Genomic DNA, 21,890 nt, shown 5'->3' on the forward strand with positions numbered 1-21,890 from the left:
AACACAGCACCTGGAACAGACATTACCACTCAACTCACTCTTGCTTTCCTCACTACCCCTGATTACATCCAAAACCCTAAATCAGCCTTTGTGCTTTTTCCTGTCCTCACAGTCACAGCAGGAACCAGATAAGACTGTGAAATCCTATATAATGAAAACAATTCCCGAAGGGTTGTGGGGGGAGGCAAAATACAGTGTCTTCCCAGAAAAAGGAGAACTCTACAATAAGACACTCGTGTGCTCAGAGTGACACACACTACTTTTTGGAGATCAGTTGGAATTTAGTGTCTCATCTTTTGCAAATCAGAAAGTATATTTTTTTTAAAAATGTAAAGCCTCATTTTAGGTATGCAGTTATATATAATTAAGCTCACTCTTTATGCATGGATATGATTTCTATCAGTATAACTACATGCCCAAGGAAAATCATTATCAGAAGTGCACTGAAGTGCCTAGGGCAGCTGAAAATCAGAATTCTGCCCACTCAGCTATTTTAACAAATTATATACCTTTGTCAGTAGGCTCTGCATTTGCCATTAGGCTGGCAAATATCCCTTTCCTTCAAATCCCTAAGATAATTATGTGCTCATTCATATAAAGAAAACTAAGCTTAACACAGTTATCTATCTCCTTTAAGAACAACAGTCATTGGGGGGCGGGGAGTTATTGTTTAATGGGTACAGAATTTTAGTTTAGGATGATGCAAAGGTTCTAGAGATGGAGTGTTGTGATGTTTGCACAACATGAGTATAATTAATACCACTGATCTGTATACTTTAAGAAAATGATTAAAATGATATATTTCATGTTATGTATTATTTAACCACAGTCACAAATAGTCTTTAAATAAAGGAGAGCTTATTAGTTGCAAAAGAAATTTCAATTTAGGCTATCGAGAAAGTACTATCACCTTTCTCTTTAAAATCATGAAAAAGAAGAATGAAATGTATTAATCAAAGAAGGATGTCTTTTCCCCAAAGAAATCAGCTCCAGAAAGGTTAAAATTAATTTAAAATAAAAAGGTCTTTCTTTTTTTTAAAATAGGTATTTAAAAGAGTGTGTTTTCTTATTCCAACTTCAATATTGAAGTGTCTAAGAAATGACACTCAACAAAGATCCCTAGGATTGAATTTGGGGAGAGATAGGGGTTTCTTATTAATGAGAAACACTATTTTTCATTACTTAAGTTAAATAGCTGTGAATGAAAATACCATAGAAACTTTGGAATTATGGTCTATAAGGTCTAGTATGTGACCTTGAGCAAGTCTTCATCAATGTCTGTTTCCTCATCTGTAAAAGGGGGATCATAACCTGTCTCATAGGTTTGTCCAAAGGATCTGATATATTGATTGCATATAAAATTTTATAATAATGGTGGTTGACCAATAAAAGTTAAATATTAATTTGCAGAGTTCGCATGAGAAGTATTGCACTCAGACACTCAGTCATGTCTGACTCTCTATGACCCCATGGACTGTAGCCAGCCAGGCTCCACTCTCCATGGAATTCTCCTGGCAAGAATACTGGAGTGGGATGCCATTTCTTCCTCCTGGGGGTCTTCCCGACCCAGGGATCAAACTGGCGTCTCCTATGTCCTCTGCATTGGCAGGTGGATTCTTTACCACTAGCGCCACCTGGGAAGCCCCCATATGAGAAGTAAGTAAAATAATTATGGGGGGAAGCCCCCATAATGAGAAGTAAGTAAAACAACTGTATGCTGCTGGCACACAATGGACACCTAATAAATAGTACCTGTTCTTTTATTAGCTTCCCCGGTGCTCAGACAGTAAAGAATCCACCTGCAATGCGGGAGACCTGGGTTCGATCCCTGGGTTGGGAAGATCCCCTGGAGGAGGGCATGGCAACCCACTCCAGTATCCTTGCCTGGGGAATTTCCATGGACAGAGGAGCCTGGTGGGCTACAGTTCACGGGGTCGCAAGGAGTCGGACACAACTGAGTGACTAAGCACTGTTCTTTTACTAACTATTAAATAACCTTTTCCTCAGCTCACAAAGCCAGGCAAGTGAACAGTTCAACAATCCTGTCTGCTTCTGCTTTTGCACTTACGAGCAAGAGCCACTCCCTCTCCCTCCACCAAAATATCTGCCCTCCTCAGCACCGCAGCCCTCCACGAAGTCACCCCTAGATGACAGATACAGCGTCTGTCTCAGGCCCTCTCCCTCCCATGGTAATACCATGAGCACTCATGTGGGGGAAAGGCCCAGGCCCACCAAACGCACAGCCTCTAATCCAGTACATGTCACATAGGAAGTGCTTACTATTTGTTGAAGGCGTTAAGTGAGTGGATATATGAATAAAATACAACATAGCCTGAGGAGCAGGCTTACTCCTCCTTTTATACCCATGTAGTCACCAAAGAAATTGAAACACCTACCAAAAAACCCCAGCTTTTCTTCGTTGGCCCAAATTCTTCACTCCCAAGGTAAGCCTTTGTTGTATACCATAGAATATACATTTAGGAACATTCTAGAAAAGATATAGATCATAATGTAAACACTGGTCATCCTTAGATAGTGGAATGAAAGATTAATTTTGTTTCTGTTATATTTCTTGGATTTTTTGAATAGCAAAACAATAATGCTTTTTTGGAGATCATTTTTATAGTGGGCATCTTATCACTTATGGTTCATCTGTGTGAGATCATTGTATTAGTTTTGTCATGAACATTTCTCTTTTTATCTCTAATTTTTCTTTTTATTTATTCTTTCTAAATTTTCTTAATCTATAGATGCAGGATTTTTTCAGGGACATTTAAACAAATAAATCATAAGCTGAATGTGTATGTTCTCCTTTAAAGTTTGACAAAAGGAAGATGGATTTGATATTTGGGATAAAATCTGACTTCAGTTGTACAGTTAACATTCAGCTAATGATTCTTTATACCAGGGAGACAAGAGAGGAGGGAGGGGATGGGGCAAATGGCATCATTTCCAAATAGGTCACGTTTAGCCCTCATGGCCAAGTACCAGAGTCCCCGTAATCAAAGGCCAAGTAACGTCAAAATGCAAGTCACAGGCAGGTTGATATGCTCCCACTGATACCTTATCTTAATTTGAGCAATTTTGATTACCATGTTGTCAGTGTCTCTTTTTCCCATAATTGTCAGACAATATCCAGTCCCTCCACATGTGTGTATGACCTCCTCCTTCTTCTCTTTCTCTCTCCCCTTCTCCTGATATTCTAAATGAACCTAAGTTACACTACATGGTCTCCATTTCTTTCATCCTTTCTTTTGTATTTTCCTTTCTTTACACTTCTTCACGATTCATTTTGGATAATTTCCTCTGTTTCTCCTGAGCTGTGTTTTATCTGCTCTTAATCTCATCCACGAAGTTCTTGATTTTGGTTACATACTTTACAGTTCTGGAAATTATACTGATTCTTTTTCAAAGCTGATATCTCTCTTTTTATCATTTCTAGATACCTACACTTAAACTTCCAAGCCTAGCTTTCTTTTTAAAATCTCTTTGAATATGTAAGCTTAGTTATTGAAAATATGAACTCATAATTCCAATATCTTATGTTTTAATTTTACTGTCTTGTCTTCTTATATGTTTGGTTATCTTTGTGTACTGGATTATATCTTAAAAAGACACTCAAAGAAAAAAATTTCAAGTTCAAGACCCAAAGTATTCTGAGCTACTCGGTTCACACAAAGTTTGACTGAAGTCCACAGAGATCTGGTTTATTAGTTCAAGCTCACACTTATTCCTAGAGCACAATCCTTCAGAGCTCCAACCAAAGTGGGGAGCAGCTTAGTAGGTCCCCATCCTTGGCTGGCCCTAGTCTCTGCCCTTTGTCTCAATAACCCAGTGAGGCTGCCAAAAGCAAGCTCAGAACTTTTAAAAGAAGATTACTAGTGCTCACCAACATCCATGTTTTCTTCGTTTCCCTGAGTGCACAGCTAGAGTACACTTCCCAGCCTCTCTCGCATTTAAGTGGGGCCACGCAATCAGGCTCAGACCAGTGGAATGTAACAGAAAGTGATATGAATCACTTCTAGATCTGGCCCATAAAAACTCCCACACAGACTCCTCACTTTCTTTACTCATACACTGGTTGAAGAGAGATGCCGCTGAGGACTTAAAGATGGGTGGATGCACAACAGGGATGAAGCCTGGATCCATGAGGGACCACCTGGAGCAGTTTCCTGGCCAGCTTACACTGGATGGTGAGATGAGCAAGAAACACACACGTATTTGTTAAACCTCTGAGACTGGGGGTTATCTGTTTCTGCAGTTAGCCTAATCTGATACTTAATTCATCCAGCTTCCCTTCATTGCCCTAACTACAAGGTTGGGGCAAATTACTGACAAAGAGCCCACCATTATTGGAAGTGGAAGACTTCCCAACACTTCCTGTGTGAACAAGGATTCTTAGGTAAGATGTTAACTATCAAAAATTTCTCTTTAAATTTTCTTCAGATTATCACTAAAATTTTTTAAATCAGGAACTGCATTTAGCCATTTCCAACATCAAATCTGATTCTTAAAAAGTTACATTCATGGGACTTCCCTGGTGGTCCAGTGGTTAAGAATCCACCTGCCAACACAGGAGACATGGGTTCCATCCCTGATCCAGGAAGACTCCACACACCATGGAGCAACTAAGCCAGCATGCCATAACCACTGAGTCTACATGCCACAACTATTGAAGCCCACACAGCCTAAAGCCTGTGCCTCGCAACAAGAGAAGTCACCTCAAGGAGAAGCCTGCCTACCGCAACTAGAGAGTAATCAAGACCCAAAACATATAGGGTTATCGTTACCATCTTTCTAAATTCCATATATATGTGATAGTATACTGTAATGGTCTTTATGAGACTCAGATGTATAGAATAGACTTGTGGTCTCTGGGAGAAGGCGAGGGTGGGATGTTTCAAGAGAACAGCATTGAAACATGTATATTATCTAGGGTGAAACAGATCACCAGCCCAGGTTGGGTGCATGAGACAAGTGCTCGGGCCTGGTGCACTGGGAAGACCCAGAGGGATCGGGTGGAGAGGGAGGTGGGAGGGGGGACCGGGATGGGGAATACATGTAAATCCATGGCTAATTCATTTCAATGCATGACAAAAACTACTGTAATGATGTAAAGTAATTAGCCTCCAACTAATAAAAATAAATGGAAAAAAAAAAAAAAGGAAAAGAAAAAAAAAAAAGACCCAGAACAGCCAAAAACACACTTCTTTAAAAGTTACGTTCATGGAGGTCACTTTTCTCATTACAAATGTGAAAAGATTTTATCTGAAAGTTTTGTTCAAATTCAGTATTTGATATACTTAAAACACCTTTATACATTTATTTTTCCTCTCATGATTACATAACATACAGGTATAATAAATGTCTTCACCAAACCACATATAGATGCTGCCAAATCATCTTATATAGCCTAGTGTGCCATAAGATCACCAAGTGGTATCATTTTTGATGTGTGACATCTTGATCACCAGGACTGGTAAACTGATAATAACGTTGCCACAGGCCCACTCGCCCCCTCTTTTTTACTAGCATTCATCATTTAAAGGTGTCTGGGGCATTCAACTGCATTAACTAAAAAAGTCTCTAAACAATTAGATAATTTAAAATTCATTTTACGTGTTTTTGGAGAAATGAAGAATGCCTATGTGGGGCGATCTGATTACAGTTATGACTCCAGTTATTCTTGCCTCCTTGTCCACACCTTTTATATTGTGACTTTCTAGCTCTAGTTGAAGACATGGAGTCTATCTGCACAACTCTTCTATCTGGGTGGGCTTGTAATTTATCACAATCAGTAGAACAAGGCAAAAGTAACAAATTCCCAGTTATGAACTTAGGTCTCAAGAGGCTTTGAATGCTTCCTTCCACTCACCCTGTCGCAGCACCTCAGCTGGCCTGCTAGAGGAGGAAAGGACAGAAGGAGAGCCAGTTGCCTCTAGCCAGCCAGGCTCCCAAAGAGATGAGCAAGCAAGATCAGCAAGGCTGAGTGTTGATGCATAAGTGAATGCAAAATTGATCAAAATAACTTCCCACCTCACTTCCCAATTTTTTAGCTGACTAGAGAGTGATAGTAAATGCTTTTTTTGTTTGTTTGTTTTAAGTCACTGAATTTGGAGGGTAATTTACTGAAATACTACACTTGCTACAGAGAGATTTACTAAGTAAAGCCCATATTTTAGAAGTCATTAGCAAGTTCAGCACATATAGAAAAAATATGACTTAGCTTTTATAGCAAAAGATAGATTTTACATAAGTGATAAATATATATTAGCACAGAGTGCCATTTATTTTATGCTCATTTATTTTTGTAATCAAATTTGGAATTTTTATGGTACAGTATAAAACTTATTTCTAAAAATAAAACTTATGATTTACTATATATAAGAACCAGAAAAGAAGCCATAAAATTATGTGGCATCCTTATATAGATCACAAAACAACAAAGACCCAATTGAATGAAAATAGAAAGCCATAGAGAGAAAGCAAGTTGACATGAAGATGGAATTGGGAGGCGGACAAGGACTCATTGCAATAGAACTAAAACTGTAAGAGCATTCCATTAGAAAAATAAAAAATTTGAGTAGATAGTTCATGGAACAAAAATATATAAGAAGTTAAAGGGGCTAATAAGCAAAAAATATAGTCAGTCAAGCTTGGTGGTAACCCTAGAAAGACAAAATAAAAATGATGTATCATTTTCCATACAGCCATTTTGCAAAGAAAAATAAACTACACTGGGACTCCCCTGGTGGTAGAGTGGATAAGAATCCACCTGCCAATCCTGGGGACATGGTTTCAGTCCCTGCTCCGGGAAGATTTCACATCCCGCGGAGCAAGTAACCCCGTGTGCCACAACTACTGAGCCTGAACACCACAGCTCCTGAAGCACGTGTGCCTAGAGCCTGTGCTCCGCAACAAGAGAAGCTGCCGCAATAAGCCCCAGCACCACAGCAAAGAGTGGTTCCAGACTGCCACAACTAGATAAAGCTGCACGTAGCAATGAAGACCCAGGGCAACCAAAAATAAATAAACAAAGCTATTTTTAAAAATAAATTATACTACTCAATGCTGGAAGGCATATAATGAGATAGCCATTGCTGCTGGGTGAGTAAATCAGTCAGAAAAAAAAAAATTCGATTGTATTAAGAGCCTTAAAGAAGTCATTAACTTGACTCTGTCCTACTGCTTCCAGAAATCAATCTACAGGAAATAACCAAAAATTCAACAAAAGGCTATACACAAGGATTATTTATGACTATGAGAATCAAAAATCAACTTTAAAGTATAACAAACAAGAGGAATGGCTCAGTAGGGCACATTAATATAATGGAATAATATGTTGCCAACAAATAATGGTGTTTATGAAAAATATTTTGTGATGTAGAAACAAACTTATGGTAAAAAGCTAAGTGGAAATAGGACAATGTAAAATTATAATTGTATTCAAAATATGTATGTAGGACAAAGGCTACATAAATATATAAAAAACACTAACAGCAGCTATCTCTAAATGGTCTGAAAGGTCTGAATGATAGACTGAAAGAGGTTTTTTTTTTAATCTACTATATTTTTAAGTTTTTTCTGCATTTTCTAAAGGGTCTGAGAATAGGCAAAAAAGCATAAAAAACAGAATTGTTATAGCAAAACAATGTTTGAGATCTTTACTAATTCCAAACAAAATTACACCCTCTGTTTTTGTTTTTCAGCTATTTAATCCCCTTCATCTTCCCTGGGCTTCCCTGATAGCTCAGTTGGTAACGAATCCACCTGCAATGTAGGAGATCCCAGTTCGATTCCTGGGTCGGGAAGATTTGCTGGAGAAGGGATAGGCTACCCACTCCAGTATTCCTGGGCTTCCCTGATGGCTCAGCTGATAAAGAATCCGCCTGCAATGCGGGAGACCTGGGTTCGATCCCTGGGTTGGGAAGATTCCCCTGGAGAAGGGAAAGGCTACCCATTCCAGTATTCTGGCCTGGAGAATTCCATGAACTGTATAGTCCATGGGGTCACAAAGAGTGGGACACGACTAAGCTACTTTCACTTCACTGATCTTCCCTACATACAAAATACTCAACATAAATGCATATACTAAAGAGCTTGAGGACCCACGAATCTGTTTAAATTTGCAGCTGCAACTCTCACTTACTCCAGTGTATGAGACTGGAGTCCCAAAACTGTCAGGACTGTTGATTCGTGAAAATACAGTTTGAGCCATGTGGGTCCACTTAAATGCAGATTTTTTTCTTGGTAGTAAATACTGGAGTGCCACGTGACCCATGGTTGGCTGAATCCAAGGGCACAGAACCTCATTGTGGAGGGCCAAGTATAACTTATACACGGACCTTCAACTGTGCGGAGGGCCGGCAGCCCTGTTTCTGTATGGTTCAAGGGTCCACTGTACTGTTTATCCACCTCAATGTCCCTAGCACCTCACCCAGACCAGGGAACAGAATCTTGCACAATACAAGACTGCTGAATAAATGAATACACTGTCACCAATTCTTCAAAATCAATTATATTTACGGAAGGTGTCCCTGGTGGCTCAGTGGTAAAGAAGCTGCCTGCCAAAGCAAGAGACACAGGTTTGATCCCTGATCAAGAGAATCCCATATGCCACAGAGCAACTAAGCCCGTGCGCCGTAACTATTGAGCCAGTGCTCCACAACAAGAGAAGCCGCCCATAATGAGAAGCCTGAGCACCCCCACTAGAGAATAGACCCCACTGACTGCAACTAAAGAAAAGCCCACGCAGCAACAAAGACCCAGCACCGCCAACAATAAATAAATAAAATTGAAAAAAATTATATTTACTGAATGTTTAAGAAATACAAGGCATTATACTAAGTCCTACAAGGACTTTGCAAAATACAGAGAAGACACATTTCTCCACGCTTCTGACTTCACGAACATACCACTAAATTGCATGCACATGACACCTATGGTAGGTGTGAATATTTATAGCTCTGCTGCATTAGCTGATCTGCCTATATACATAAACCATAGTATAAGACACTGTTTGAAATCATAATTAGTATTATAAATTCATGCATTGTGTCCCATGAATAAGTAAGGCATATGATTATTTTTGAGTACTAAATGGCACTCTAGTTAGTAGCATCCTTAAGGATGTTATTTTAGCTCAAAATTCAAGTAGCATTACCAAATGAAGATTCTTCTTATGAGAGATAATGATGACAGTCTCCATCTTTCTACCTGAGCAATTAAAAAGTTTAATAGTCTTTGATGTGACTGGTTATCTGAATAATTTTCTAAACAAGAACAATTAAAATCCACTTATTCGATGGTTTATGCATTCTTGACTATTGTTTCAAACTCTTTGTTTCTGTGGAAACCTGATGAAAACTTAAAGAACTTAAAATATATAATGAGTTTGCAAAGAGAATTTGTTTTCCTTAATTACCAAGAACATACAGCTGGATTGTATGTAGCATAGCTTTTCTGACAAACTTTTAGGAATAAAAGAGCTTGCCTGCCATCTTCTTTCTCCTGTATGAGAAACGGAACAGCTGTCTGCTTTGGTTTGACCCCAGTACCAGCAGTGGAGTGAGGATTTTCTCAATGCCACACCAATGTGAAAGGCATGAGCATTACCACTGGGCTGCCGTCTGCCCTGCAGTGAGTGGTTGATCCACTTCAGCAACAGGAATGAGCTGTCAGCTTGAGTTTCTTTTTTCTCTGTCTGGCTAATGCTTGTTCCACCACCATTATTTCAGCTCAAGTAGGACAATTATTATTTCAAGCGCTGTCTAGATAATACTGTCCTAAGAGTTACTCTTTATCTGTATAAGCTCCTCTTTATAAATTCCTTGTAGTGATGCCCTGATAGCTCCTCATTAAACAAATATGTGTGGCACCTTGCTTTGTTTACACAGAAATGACAATATCTCAAATCTTAAAAGAGAAGTGTCTTTTAATAGGAAAAAAGTGCTTGAATGGTTATTTGGATGACTGTGTCCTTTTCAAAACAAAAAAAAAATCAAAAGAACTGATGTTAAAACAACTATGCGCACCAAATTAATAAAGATAATAACTAGAAAAACAGCACTGAAATGTGTACAAATAATTTCTCAAGGTTGGTGATATGCCACCTTAATATGAGAAATCTTATTAATAAGAACATAACATCCAGCCAGGAAATATCTCATCATTCCAGAAAATACTGCCAACTTGTACACATCTACTTCAGAAGATGTTCTTTTTGTGCTGAGGAAAAGTCTTACTACTTGATTTATACAGTCTTAACAGCAGGAGGCTAGTTTTGCTTAGACCTGCCAGATCTTTGTTTAACTCTCTAAACCCTCTGGGGCTTCCCGGTGGCTCAGTGGTAAAGAATCCACCTGTAATGCAGAAGACATGAGTTCGGCCCCTCAGTTGGAAAGATCCTCTGGAGAAGGGCATGGCAACCCACTCCAGTATTCTTGCCTGGAGAATCCCATGGACAGAGGAGCCTGGCAGGCTACAGTCCAGTGGGTTGCAGAGTCGGACGCAACTGAGCACGCACACACACACACTATCTCCTCTACGGTCAAATAATGGTTAACATGGTATTCTTTTGGAGGGAGTGTCATATTTTTAACAGGGCTTGTAAAAACAATGACTCAACAACAACAACAACCAAAGTCAACATGGCACACCAGAATAAAGATTGCACCTTCTCCCCACTTTGTGCATCTAGCTCTGCCTATCTAATAGGGCTCCAAATCCTGGAGATATCTAATTCTGGAGAGTCTGGACCTGAAAACTTCTCAAAACACAAACCATATCATATCTGAATGCCTACAACGTGAAAAGCACTATGCTGGGTTTATTTCTAGGAATTCTTCTAAGTTCAACTGGAGAGTAGAAAACCCCAACAAAATTGGCATTAAAAACATTTGACTTATAGCCTGCAGCATAGAAAACCAAAGTGAAAATTATGGAGATAGGTTAAAAACACAACATTAGAAGAACATTAAGAAGTAGGAAATCTCAATGTATGACAAAAACCACTACAATATTGTAAAGTAATTAGCCTCCAACTAATAAAAAAAAAAAAGAAGTAGGAAATCATTATCATTAGCATCATCATTATTGTTAATAAGCACCACTGAGTGTAAGAATTAATACCACTCCAAGGTAATACATTAAAACTGCAAAAGAATCTCCATGAGATGGTAAGAATTATTGGAATGGATTAATTATACCAACCACCTGGGACTGAGTAAATAGACTATAATTTTTAAGCAATTAGTTGGCATCTGACTGGGATGTCCAATTGTTTAATAGACATCTAAAATTTGAGAAGCATCAAGAGTTACCCTTTTAGGAATGAGCAACTGGATTTGACCATGCCAACAAAATTAACATCATGAATGAGTTAGTGTAGCTTAGAATCGTCCATTCAGAAAGACCCTAAATATTTCTAGAACTAGAATGTCCTGCTCAGGTACTTCATTCTTAAGTTTTCAATTTAACTATGCATGATAGAAAGCAGTCTAGAGTCTATACAAAACAGGACTGCTTCTTTGGTTTTTAAGTCTGAGGTAAATGAGTCTTCACAGTCTCCTTCACAGACCTTGGCTGGCTAATTATCTCCTAGAATCTACCCTCACCATAAGATTATTCAACCTGGCTAGACTCTAGCTAGTTCTCAGGGTATCTAAAGTTTCTGAATGGAGGCAATAAGAGGTTTACGCTTTAGATTTTACAAGAAGCCATGGCAATACTTTGAATTACTAGGCTTTGTTTATAATGACTACCAAAACTTGTTTAGCTTTAAGCCAATTCTAACCAGATTCTAGAAAAATGGGAACAAGTGAGCTGAACAACACATTATATTAGCCTAATAAGAGAGCTCATATTCTCCATGTCTGGAACACAGGCAGCAAAACACTTTCCAAAAACATGTCGTATACAAATGTATGTGTGTGTGAATATTTCACTAGTTAGTTTATTTAAGGAGTTTTTGGTTGGACGGTATCTAGTTTAACATGGTTCTTTATTTTTAAGTAACCATGTATAATTAATCTTTAAAGATGATAAACAATGAGGAAATTTTATTTTAACTGCACTAGCAGCTAGTTCTTTCAAATGCTTAACCTAGGTATTAACAACCCAGCAGACAGTGAAAAAAAATATTGGCAGGGGGAAGAAAACCAGTCCAATGGTTGCTAGAATTATTTCACAAAGTCAGTTGTTAAAATAATGCTAAAAAAATATGTTCTAATTTCCCACTGCAGAAGGCATTTCCTTAGCTAGTTCAAAACAAATGGAAAATTAAACATTATTACTAATGCCTCAGACATTATGATATCTGATTGTATAGACTACAGAAGGTAATAAACATATGTGGCCAAGACTGATACATGATTCTATACTTTTCTGTTTTTAATATAATGACTTTGTAAGAATGTATATGATAAAAATGAAGTGATTAGTACCGGAATCACTTAAATCAGGAGATGACAGACTAGTTAATGTAACTGAGCCATCCTGAGCATCCCTCAGTAGAGGGCAGTATTTGCTACATCTGGTGGGAGGAAAGCCTGTTATGAATTTCTTTGGCTTTGAGACCTATCCAGAAGAATGTGAAAGATTACTCCCATACAATGCAATATGAGGTTCTATGCCCTTTGCTACTGGTTCCACACGTGAATGTGAAATAAAAGGTCAATCAGTGCTAACTTTACCCTTTGCATTTCAGGGGCATGAAAAGTAATATTTAGGACACTAAAAAGTAACTTTGTAAAGAACTTTAGAATAGCAAAGAAAGTGTTTTAAATTTGAGAATGATGGCTTCTGAACGTGTTAAAGTCTAACAAAAGAAGAGGCTTTATTTTGCTTTGTGAGCATTTATTGGGAAGAAACTGAATCCTCTTAGAGGTGAATATCAGAGAAGCCTAGGCAGAGCAAGAAATATAGATATCAAAGGGTTATTTTCCCTTGTACTCTTCTGCTTTTCAAATCATGGAAATATTCAGTGAAAAATGCTAACTTTACATTCTCAGGATATTAAAATGTGAAACAGAGCAAGGTTATATGCCCCTTGTACTGCTGGTTACACAAAGGGCCAAATCTTTGAAACTGATTAAAACCAATAGAATTCTTCACTCCATCTTCCTATCAAAAAGACAACTTTGAATTATCTATTCCCCAAGTTTTTAAAAAAGATACAACATTCGTGAAAGGCTTGAAAGTTAGTGTATCCATTTAACATTGAAAACTATTTCTCTAGATCAAATCAAATAATAAAGAGAAAAGCTTAGTTGTAAAGTACTTTTTTTTAAATCTCTATAGCACTAGTTTAATTGAATTGTAATTTGTCATTATGCCCCCGGCTTATATATAAGAATCTGCACAATACAAACCTACACTAGCGGCAGGAGTGTTGCTGGGAAAACGTCCATTGGCACCTTTCAGATGTCCCTCTGTGAAAGGGCCACGTGCTGCGCTGCGCTTTGTCGCTCACTGACTCTCTGTGACCCCGTGGACTGAGGCCCGCCAGGCTCCTCTGTCCATGGGGATTCTCCAGGCAAGAATACTGGAGTGGATTGCTATGCCCTCCTCCAGAGGATCTTCCCAACCCAGGGATCGAACCCAGGTCTCCCACATTGCAGGCGGATTCTTTGCCGTCTGAGCCCAAGGATACTGGCATGGGTAGCCTATCTCTTCTCTGGGCAGCCTGTCCCTTCTCCAGGGGATCTTCCTGACCCAGGAATCAAACCAGTGTCTCCTGAATTGCAGGTGGATTCCTTACCAGCTGAGCTACCAGGTAAGCCCCATCTTCACTTCTTCTGAGGACTAACTTGCTTCTATCTTCTAACTTAACTGAATATCCTTTCCCCTCTTTGGCTGAAGGGAGAGTGAGTGTTGATTCAATTATTCCATTTTAAGAACTTCGTAGAAGCTTCTGACATGAACTGATAGATACTAACTTTTCCTGTCTTTCAACTTTACTAGTCTCTATTTTCTCTTGGCTCTATTTTTTTTAAGTCTATTTAATTCTATTTGTGTGTGTAAGTGGGTGTCTGTGTATACATATATGTACACATACACACAAAATACTTCTTGGAATCAAGTAAGATATAAATAAATACATATCAAAATTAACTCTTTTTTCTATTTCTTTTTAAAGCTTATTTTGTTACTTATTATGCTTTTAAAGAGGAAATAAAAGAGAAACAGGGAAATAAAATGTCAGCAAGAACTTCAGATAATAAACAGCGTGTGCTTGTGCTCTGTCGCTCATTCATGTACGACTCTTTTTAGACCCCATGGACTACAGCCCACCAGGCTCCTCTGTCCATGGGGCTTCCCAGGCAAGAATACTGAAGTGGATAGCCATTTCCCTCTCCAGGGGATCTTCCCAACCCAGGGATCGGACCCAGGTCTGGATTCAGATGGTCAACTATCTGAGCCACCAGGGAAGCCCTAGAGAATAAACAGCAGTGCCCCTTAGTTCTGTTAGTTAACAAGTATGCACCGAACACCCATCAGTTCAGCTCAGTCGCTCAGTCGTGTCCGACTCTTTGCAACCCCATGAATCGCAGCACGCCAGGCCTCCCTGTCCATCACCAACTCCCAGAGTTTACTCAAACCCATGTCCATCGAGTTGGTGATGCCATCCAGCCACTTCATCCTCTGTCGTCCCCTTCTCCTCCTGCCCCCAATCCCTCCCAGCATCAGGGTCTCTTCCAATGAGTCAACTCTTCGCATGAGGTGGCCAAAGTATTGGAATTTCAGCTTCAGCATCAGTCCCTCCAATGAACACCCAGGGCTGATCTCCCTTAGGATGGACTAGTTGATCTCCTTGCAGTCCACATCACTTACATAGTACTAAATGTAGAGAGTGGTATTCTTAGAGATGGTGGGTTTTTCAATGGAAAAGAAAATTGTCTGGTGTAGGAAAGTAGAAATCTATTTCATAAATGTGGAATTAAATGGAATTTGGTGAAGGAAGAAGCAGCTTGACGAAAGCAAACCATCATTGGCCTTAATAAAGCAGTGAAGAAGATTAGAAAATGTATTGTAGAGGCCACAGCAGTCCAGAATGAAGTGAATACTTAAAAGTTTGGATTTGTATTAGGACATGACAGAGAAATGTAGAAAGTTCAGGAAAGAAACTGATAATACCAAAAGGTATGCAAGATAATTTTTATATCTTCATGTAAATATGTATAATAATTTGCTGTTTACAGAGTTTCTACATATGTTAAAGCTGAAAGCTGTAAAATTAGATTAAGATGAGGTACTAGTTATAGTCTATTAAGACCTTCTACAAAGCAATATCCAAATCCCAAGATGCCACCATATAGTAAGTTACTTCCATGTTTAAAAATTCTTTAAAAGGGTGGGAAATACTATTGTTCCTACTGAGCCTTTGATTCATCTATGCTAGCACCTTTCTCTGTTTCCTTCAACTGACTCTTGTGATAATGTATTTTCCAAACCCACCCCTACATCTCTTCTATTTTCTATGTCAGTTCAGGTGATTTCATTGACCCCTTGAGGCTCCAAATTAACACACCCCTCTAAATATCTTCCAGGTCTATAACTTCCATACTAGACTTTCAATCATTTGCAATAGCCCTTCTCTTACCTCTGGGATTTCTGTTAAGGGTCCTGCTGTTCCTCTGGTCATCCAAACTGAAAATGTCAGAGCTCTCAGTGACTCACCTTGGGCCTGAGATCCTTCTGCATCCAATCCCACAGATCTCTCTTATATTCATCTGTTCTTTCAATCTATTGTGAAAATTTGGTTTATGTCTCTGGGTGATGAGGCAACTAGGAGCTGAAATCCAGTCCACGCTCTGTTTGCTAAGCCATGCACCTTGATGAGGGGAAGTATCCATCAACAGGAAAGGGTACACTTTTTTCCACATAATGGCATTACTGCTCACTTAGGTCCCTGTCCATCTTCAAGGGCAGCTTTATCTAATGCATACAAGGCTCCATATAAGGTAGCAGCAGAGCCAATCCTGTATGTCTTTGCCAGATTATCCCACACAGATCCGCTAAAAAAAATAAGGACTAGTTTGCTTTATGCTGAAGAAGGTTCTCATCCAAACTCTGCTAGCTGATAAGGCAAGCCCCTTTACACTGACTTCAGCCCTTGTCTCCTGCCTGAGTGCACATCACTCTCCCACGCGTAAGTTCCAGCCAAGACTCTTCAATTCTCTAGAAAATTCTGAGTCATCAGTTTTTTCCTTTCAGCACTTTAAAGATGTTGTTGTACAGTTTTCAGGTTTCCATCACTTTCAATAAGAAGTTGGTCCTTAATTAAATCCTTGTTCCTCTAGCTGCTTTGAAATTTTCTTTATCTTTGGTTTTCAGCAGTTTGACCATGATGTGCCTAGGAGTGATTTTCTTTGTATCTGCTATCTCAAAGTTTTCTGAGCCTCAAGAATCTGTAAAATTACATCTTTTACTAAATTTCAGCCATTGTTTGTTCAAAAAAAATTTTCTGCCCTACTCTCTCTCCTTTTTCCTTCTGGGATTCCAATGACATATGAGTTAAAACCTTTTGATATAGTTTAAGTCATGAGGCTTTGTTTTAAAAAATCTTTTTCTGTTTTTCAGATGGCATAATTTCTCTTCATCTCCAGACCTCCCTCATGGTCCAGTGGTTAAGAATCCACCTGCCAATGCAGAGGACACGAGTTCAGTCCCTGGTCCCTGAAGATTTTATATGCTGAGGGGTAAACAAGCCCACGTGCCTGAAGCTCACTCCCTAGAACCGGTATGTAGCCTGTGCTCTACAAGAGACGCCACCTCAATGGGAAGCCCGTGCACTGCAACTAGAGAGAAGCCCCTGCTCCCTGCAACTAAAGAAAGCCCAAGCACAGTGGCAAAGACCCAGCACAGCCAAAAATAAAAAATAAATAATTTTTAAAACTTATATTGATCTATCTTTAAGTGTACAATCTAGTGTTAAGTACATACGGTGAACTTAAAATTTTTTTAGTCTAGAATTTCTAATTTCCAGAAGTCTTAGAACTTTCATTTGGTTCTTTTTTTATAGTTTCAGTTTCTCTGTTATGATTTCCTTTTTGTTCATTCAATACCAGTATATATCTCTTTCATATTGCTGAGTATAAATATAAAAGCTACTTCAAACTCTTTGCCTATAATTCTAACATCTGTGTCATTTCAGGTTCAGTTTCTGTTGATTACCTTTCTCTCTTTTAAAATGGGTCAGATTCACCTATGTCTAGACACATCTAGTAATTTTTTATTATATTCTGGATATTGTGGATGACATGTTGCAGAGACTTGAGATTCTTTTATACTCCACCGAAGTATATTGATTTTGTTGTTGTTGCTATCTGAGCAGATAATTAATCTGGCTAGTCTCAAACTCCAAACTCTGTCTCCTCTGTGATGGGCAGTGACTAAAAATCTCTGTTCAATTTTTTTTTTTAGCTTTAGTTGCGCATATATAGTTTAACCCAAGACTTAGGCAGAGTTTATATGAAGAATGTTGGACTCTTTCTCTCATTTCCATAATTTCTCCTCTTATTCTCCAGCTGCTGTGGTCACTCTCCTCTGATTCCTCAAGTTAGGAATACTGCAGATTTCCATCTATTTTTAGATAGCCCATAAAAAATCAACTGTGATCTGCTCTCAGACAAAAAAAAAAACTATAAAAATAAGAATTCATCAGAGTCAATATTTTCTCCATGTGTGGATAGTGCTCCACCTTCCCCCTGCTTTTGGTTGCTCAATAATGCCTTCCAGATAATTATTTTTTAGATTTTGTCCAGAGTGACAACTGTGATCTATAGGTCGGTTGGTCAGACAGGCGATACTCTGTTATTAGTGGAAGGAGGACCCTCCGGGGTCTTCAGATCTCTAAATATACTCTGAAACTTTCTACCTCTGTGTTTTTCATAGGAGCATAAAACCTCAGAGGAGGAAAGGATCACAAAAGTCGCCCTCATGATCCCTCATCCTTAGGAACGACCGAGCAGCCACCCCTCAGGCCTGCCCCTCCGCTCCTGCACCAGCAGCGTCTCCAACCCTGCAGCCTCAGCGCTCAGTCTCGCTCTGACCACCTACAGGAGTGTGGGCGAACAGGCCCTCTGGTACCAACTATAATCTGCCTCACACTTTATATTCTCCTCATGTTTCCTCCTCTAAACTAAGTGGTGACTGACTCTTATTCATCTACCGATCGCACCTAGAACTATGTCAGCTTTCCATTAAGTACAGTAGGCTTCACTTTCCACATTTTCAGTCAACTGTGGTGAACCCTGGTCTGAAAACATTAAATGGAAAATTCCAGAAATAAACAATTCATAAGTCTTTCAACTGCACATTGTTCTGTGTAGTGTGACGTAATCTTGCACCATCCAGTTCAGAATGTGAATCTCACCTTGGTCAGGGGTATCCCGCCCAGTAGCCACTTAGTAGCCATCTCAAGGATCAGATCAACTCTCTGGATATCCCAGTGCTTATGCTGAAGTAGCCCTTATTTTACTCAATAATGGCCCCAAAGTGCACAAGTAGTGATGCTGGTAATTCAGATATACTAATGAGGAACCATAAGGTGCTTCCTTTACGTGAAAACGTAAAGGTTCCCGACTGAATAAGGAGTGAAAAAAAATTTTATGCTGAGGTTGCTAAAATCTACAGTAAGAGTGAATCATCTCCTTGGGAAATTGTGAAGGAAAAAGAATTTCATGCTAACTTTGCTGGTGCATCTTAAACTGTAAAAGTTACAGCCATAGTGCATGACAAGTACCTAGTTAAGATGGAAAAGGCATTATATTTGTACAATAAGATACTTTGAGAGAGAGACCATATTCTTTAAACTTTTATCATAGTTGTTTAGTCACTAAGTTGTGTCTGACTCTTTTGCAACCTGGTGGATAATTAACCTATTTTATTATTAGTTACAGTTGTTACTGTCTTACTATGCCTAATTTATATAAATTAAATTTTATCATAGATATGTATGTGTAGGAAAAACAACTGTATATATAGTATTCATGGTTTCAGGCACCCACCCACTCTTAATTGCAAGTATCCAATACATTTCAGGATTGGAACATATCCCCCACAGATATAGGGGGACTACTGTACTCAGTGAATATCTATTGAATGACTGGGGGAAAGGGCTATAAATATTAATATAAAATGGGTAGGACTCTCTCGGCTACCCTGCTTTAAAGATTACTCCAATAACTAGCATGTTGGCTTATTTATTTAGCAAGTTTCCTTCCTGAAAGGATAACATTCTCAAGAGGAGATATTATTTGCCTATCCACTAGAACATGCTGGTGAAAGTTATAACCTTTTCTAGAGTTTACTGCCCCAATAGTTTTCCTAAAACATTGTTTTATGTACCATATTCTACTCAAAACCTCTGCAGATGACTCTGTGAATCAGAGTAAGAAGTCTATGCTCCTCTGCCTGATTTTATGGCCAATCTGTCTGGGATTTTCATTCTTACTTCCCTTTTCTCTCCAACATGGCACTCTGTTCTCATTAGGCACGTATCTTCTCTTCCTCCTATAACATTGTTGCTTGCCTTCAGATCATTTTCAGTCTGCTCATCTGAATTCTATTTGTCTTTCAAGGTCAAGATCATTTTTCTCCTTAAATCTCATGTTTCCTCAGAGCCTTCCTAATTCTTATCATCCTGACCTCCTGATGTACTCATAATATGTATTTAAAGAGCACAGCTCTTTAAAATAGACTGTTATAGCTGAAAAGAGTGAAAGAAATTAGCTGATTGCATCATGCATTTTACAGATGAGGTACAGTACTTGCAGCCAGAGAGATTAAGTGACCTAAGGTCACTCAGCTACATAGTATCTGAGTAACAACTGGGATTCATATTTCTTGATTCAGCTAGGCCTCTCTCCACTCTGCTGCATTGTTTGGTATTTGATTCATGTTATTTCCCTTATTAAATTGTAAACTCTTTGAAAGAAACTCCTTCCACTCCTTTTATATTCCTCATAACACAGTGGCATATTGATATGGAGGCCACTTAAAAAATAGTTGCTGACCACTGAATCATTGTAGGAAACTTGGGAGGGAAACCTTACAAAACACATGCTTTTTGATTAATAACAGAGTTAAGTAGTACTTGATCCTTGAAAACAAATAATGTTTTTCTGGTTCTATAAGAATGAAGTCACTAGCCATGGTAGTTGCTGACTTTAACATGCTCTGAAAGGAGTTCAGGGTGGAGATCAGGAAGGAAGCACTCTGTGCTCTGGGAAAACTGGCAGAACAGGCCTTCAGATAGATATTTTTGGGAAAAAATTTTATGAACTGAATTTCTTGCATCTTCTCATACTTAGAAAAGCATGAAAATCATTAACAGAGTCATCTGCTCCTCAAGACTAACAGCAACCTTGGTGTATGCTTAATTGCACATATCCTCTTAGCCAAAATTATATACATATCGACCAAGCCCTTACCTCTTCGGAGCAGTCCCTCAGAGCTATCTGAGAGGCTATCTCCAGGCTATAGTCCTCAGGAACTCCCCAAACAAAACTGAACTCACAGGTCTCACATTGGGCTCTTTTTCTAGTTGATACTCTAAAATATGTGGAAATCCCGTGATTTCATAATACTATCCCTCACTTCTAGCTTTTTTCTCAAAATCTTATCTTCACAAGTTATTTTAAGAAACAAAACAGTATATTCTAATAATTCTCCTACTTCTTTCTATAAAATATTTACATCTCAAAGTAATAATATGTCTAGTGAGATGTACCTTACTGAATATTTTAATTAGCAATGTAGGAAGTAATTACTAATTTTGAGTTAACTGAGCCAATCTAGGTGAAGGCACTATGAGATATATCAAATCATGTACTTTACAATGAGAAACAGAAAAACTTTAAAATTACAAATCAAAGGAACACTTGGTTAAGCAATTTTTTGTTAAAAAAAAAATAATCAAGCCAATTGGAGGTTGGCATTAGGAAAACCACCAGTGTTAGAGCTCTTTTTCAGATGTATAGAACAGACTTGTAGACTCTGGAGAAGGCGAGGGTGGGATGTTTCAAGAGAACAGCATTGAAACATGTATATTATCTAGGGTGAAACAGATCACCAGCCCAGGTTGGGTGCATGAGACAAGTGTTTGGGCCTGGTGCACTGGGAAGACCCAAAGGGATAGAGTGGAGAGGGAGGTGGGAGGGGGGACCGGGATGGGGAATACATGTAAATCCATGGCTAATTCATTTCAATGTATGACAAAAACTACTGTAATGATGTAAAGTAATTAGCCTCTAACTAATAAAAATAAATGGAAAAAAATAAAAATAAAAATCAAACAAGTACTTTTAAAGTGTTTTATAGTCATGTTAATTGATTGGCCTAGATTTTCCTAACCCTTTACCCATCATTTCATTACACAGGTCTTCTGTTTAGGGAAATATTCCCAACTATTACTTAGGGCTATGATACATGCATTATTAAAAGCCAAGTGAGCCCATGTACTTTAAATTCTCATTTTACAAAGTTAATAACCTCTTTAATTTAAATTTTTAATTCACACTTCTTAAGCATTGTCAGAACAGTAGAAACACTCGTTCCAAAGACCAAAGCAAGTATTAAATACTAGTTTGTCAGGCTTTCCTAGAGTAGAAGTGATTTTGAGAGGAATATGAGGAGTTGCATCTACTACTAGATCTGAGCCTCAAAATAATTTTATTTCTAAGGAAAAAAAAGGACATGTTGAAGGTATACAGTTCTTAGCACACCTCCTCTTCCCTTGAGACCCCCTGGGAATCCTGAAGCAACTTCTCTCCAGTTACAGAGACTGAATACATTTTAAATTATTTAAGTTAGCAACATTACATAAATATAATTCAAGAAAATGAAAGCAAATTTTCTCCCTAAGAGAGGCTTCAAGAAGCTGTGTC

At 38.5% G+C, this 21,890-nt stretch overlaps 1 protein-coding gene across 6 annotated transcripts in view; it reads right to left on the bottom strand.

Moving 5' to 3' along the window:
- Nucleotides 1-21,890, bottom strand: part of AFG1L (AFG1 like ATPase) — a 194,925-nt gene that overhangs the window by 8,470 nt on the left and 164,565 nt on the right. For 2 of the 6 annotated variants that reach the window (XM_070450005.1, XM_070450006.1), the window contains one exon: nt 2,397-2,488. The exons of the other annotated variants lie outside the window; for them this stretch is intronic. In XM_070450005.1, the coding sequence (XP_070306106.1) occupies nt 2,397-2,488 (92 nt within the window). The remainder of the gene's footprint in view (nt 1-2,396; nt 2,489-21,890) is intronic. 6 annotated transcript variants of the gene reach the window in all.

The sequence above is a fragment of the Odocoileus virginianus genome, chromosome 19, assembly GCF_023699985.2.
Source record: "Odocoileus virginianus isolate 20LAN1187 ecotype Illinois chromosome 19, Ovbor_1.2, whole genome shotgun sequence".
NCBI classification, from domain to species: domain Eukaryota; kingdom Metazoa; phylum Chordata; class Mammalia; order Artiodactyla; family Cervidae; genus Odocoileus; species Odocoileus virginianus.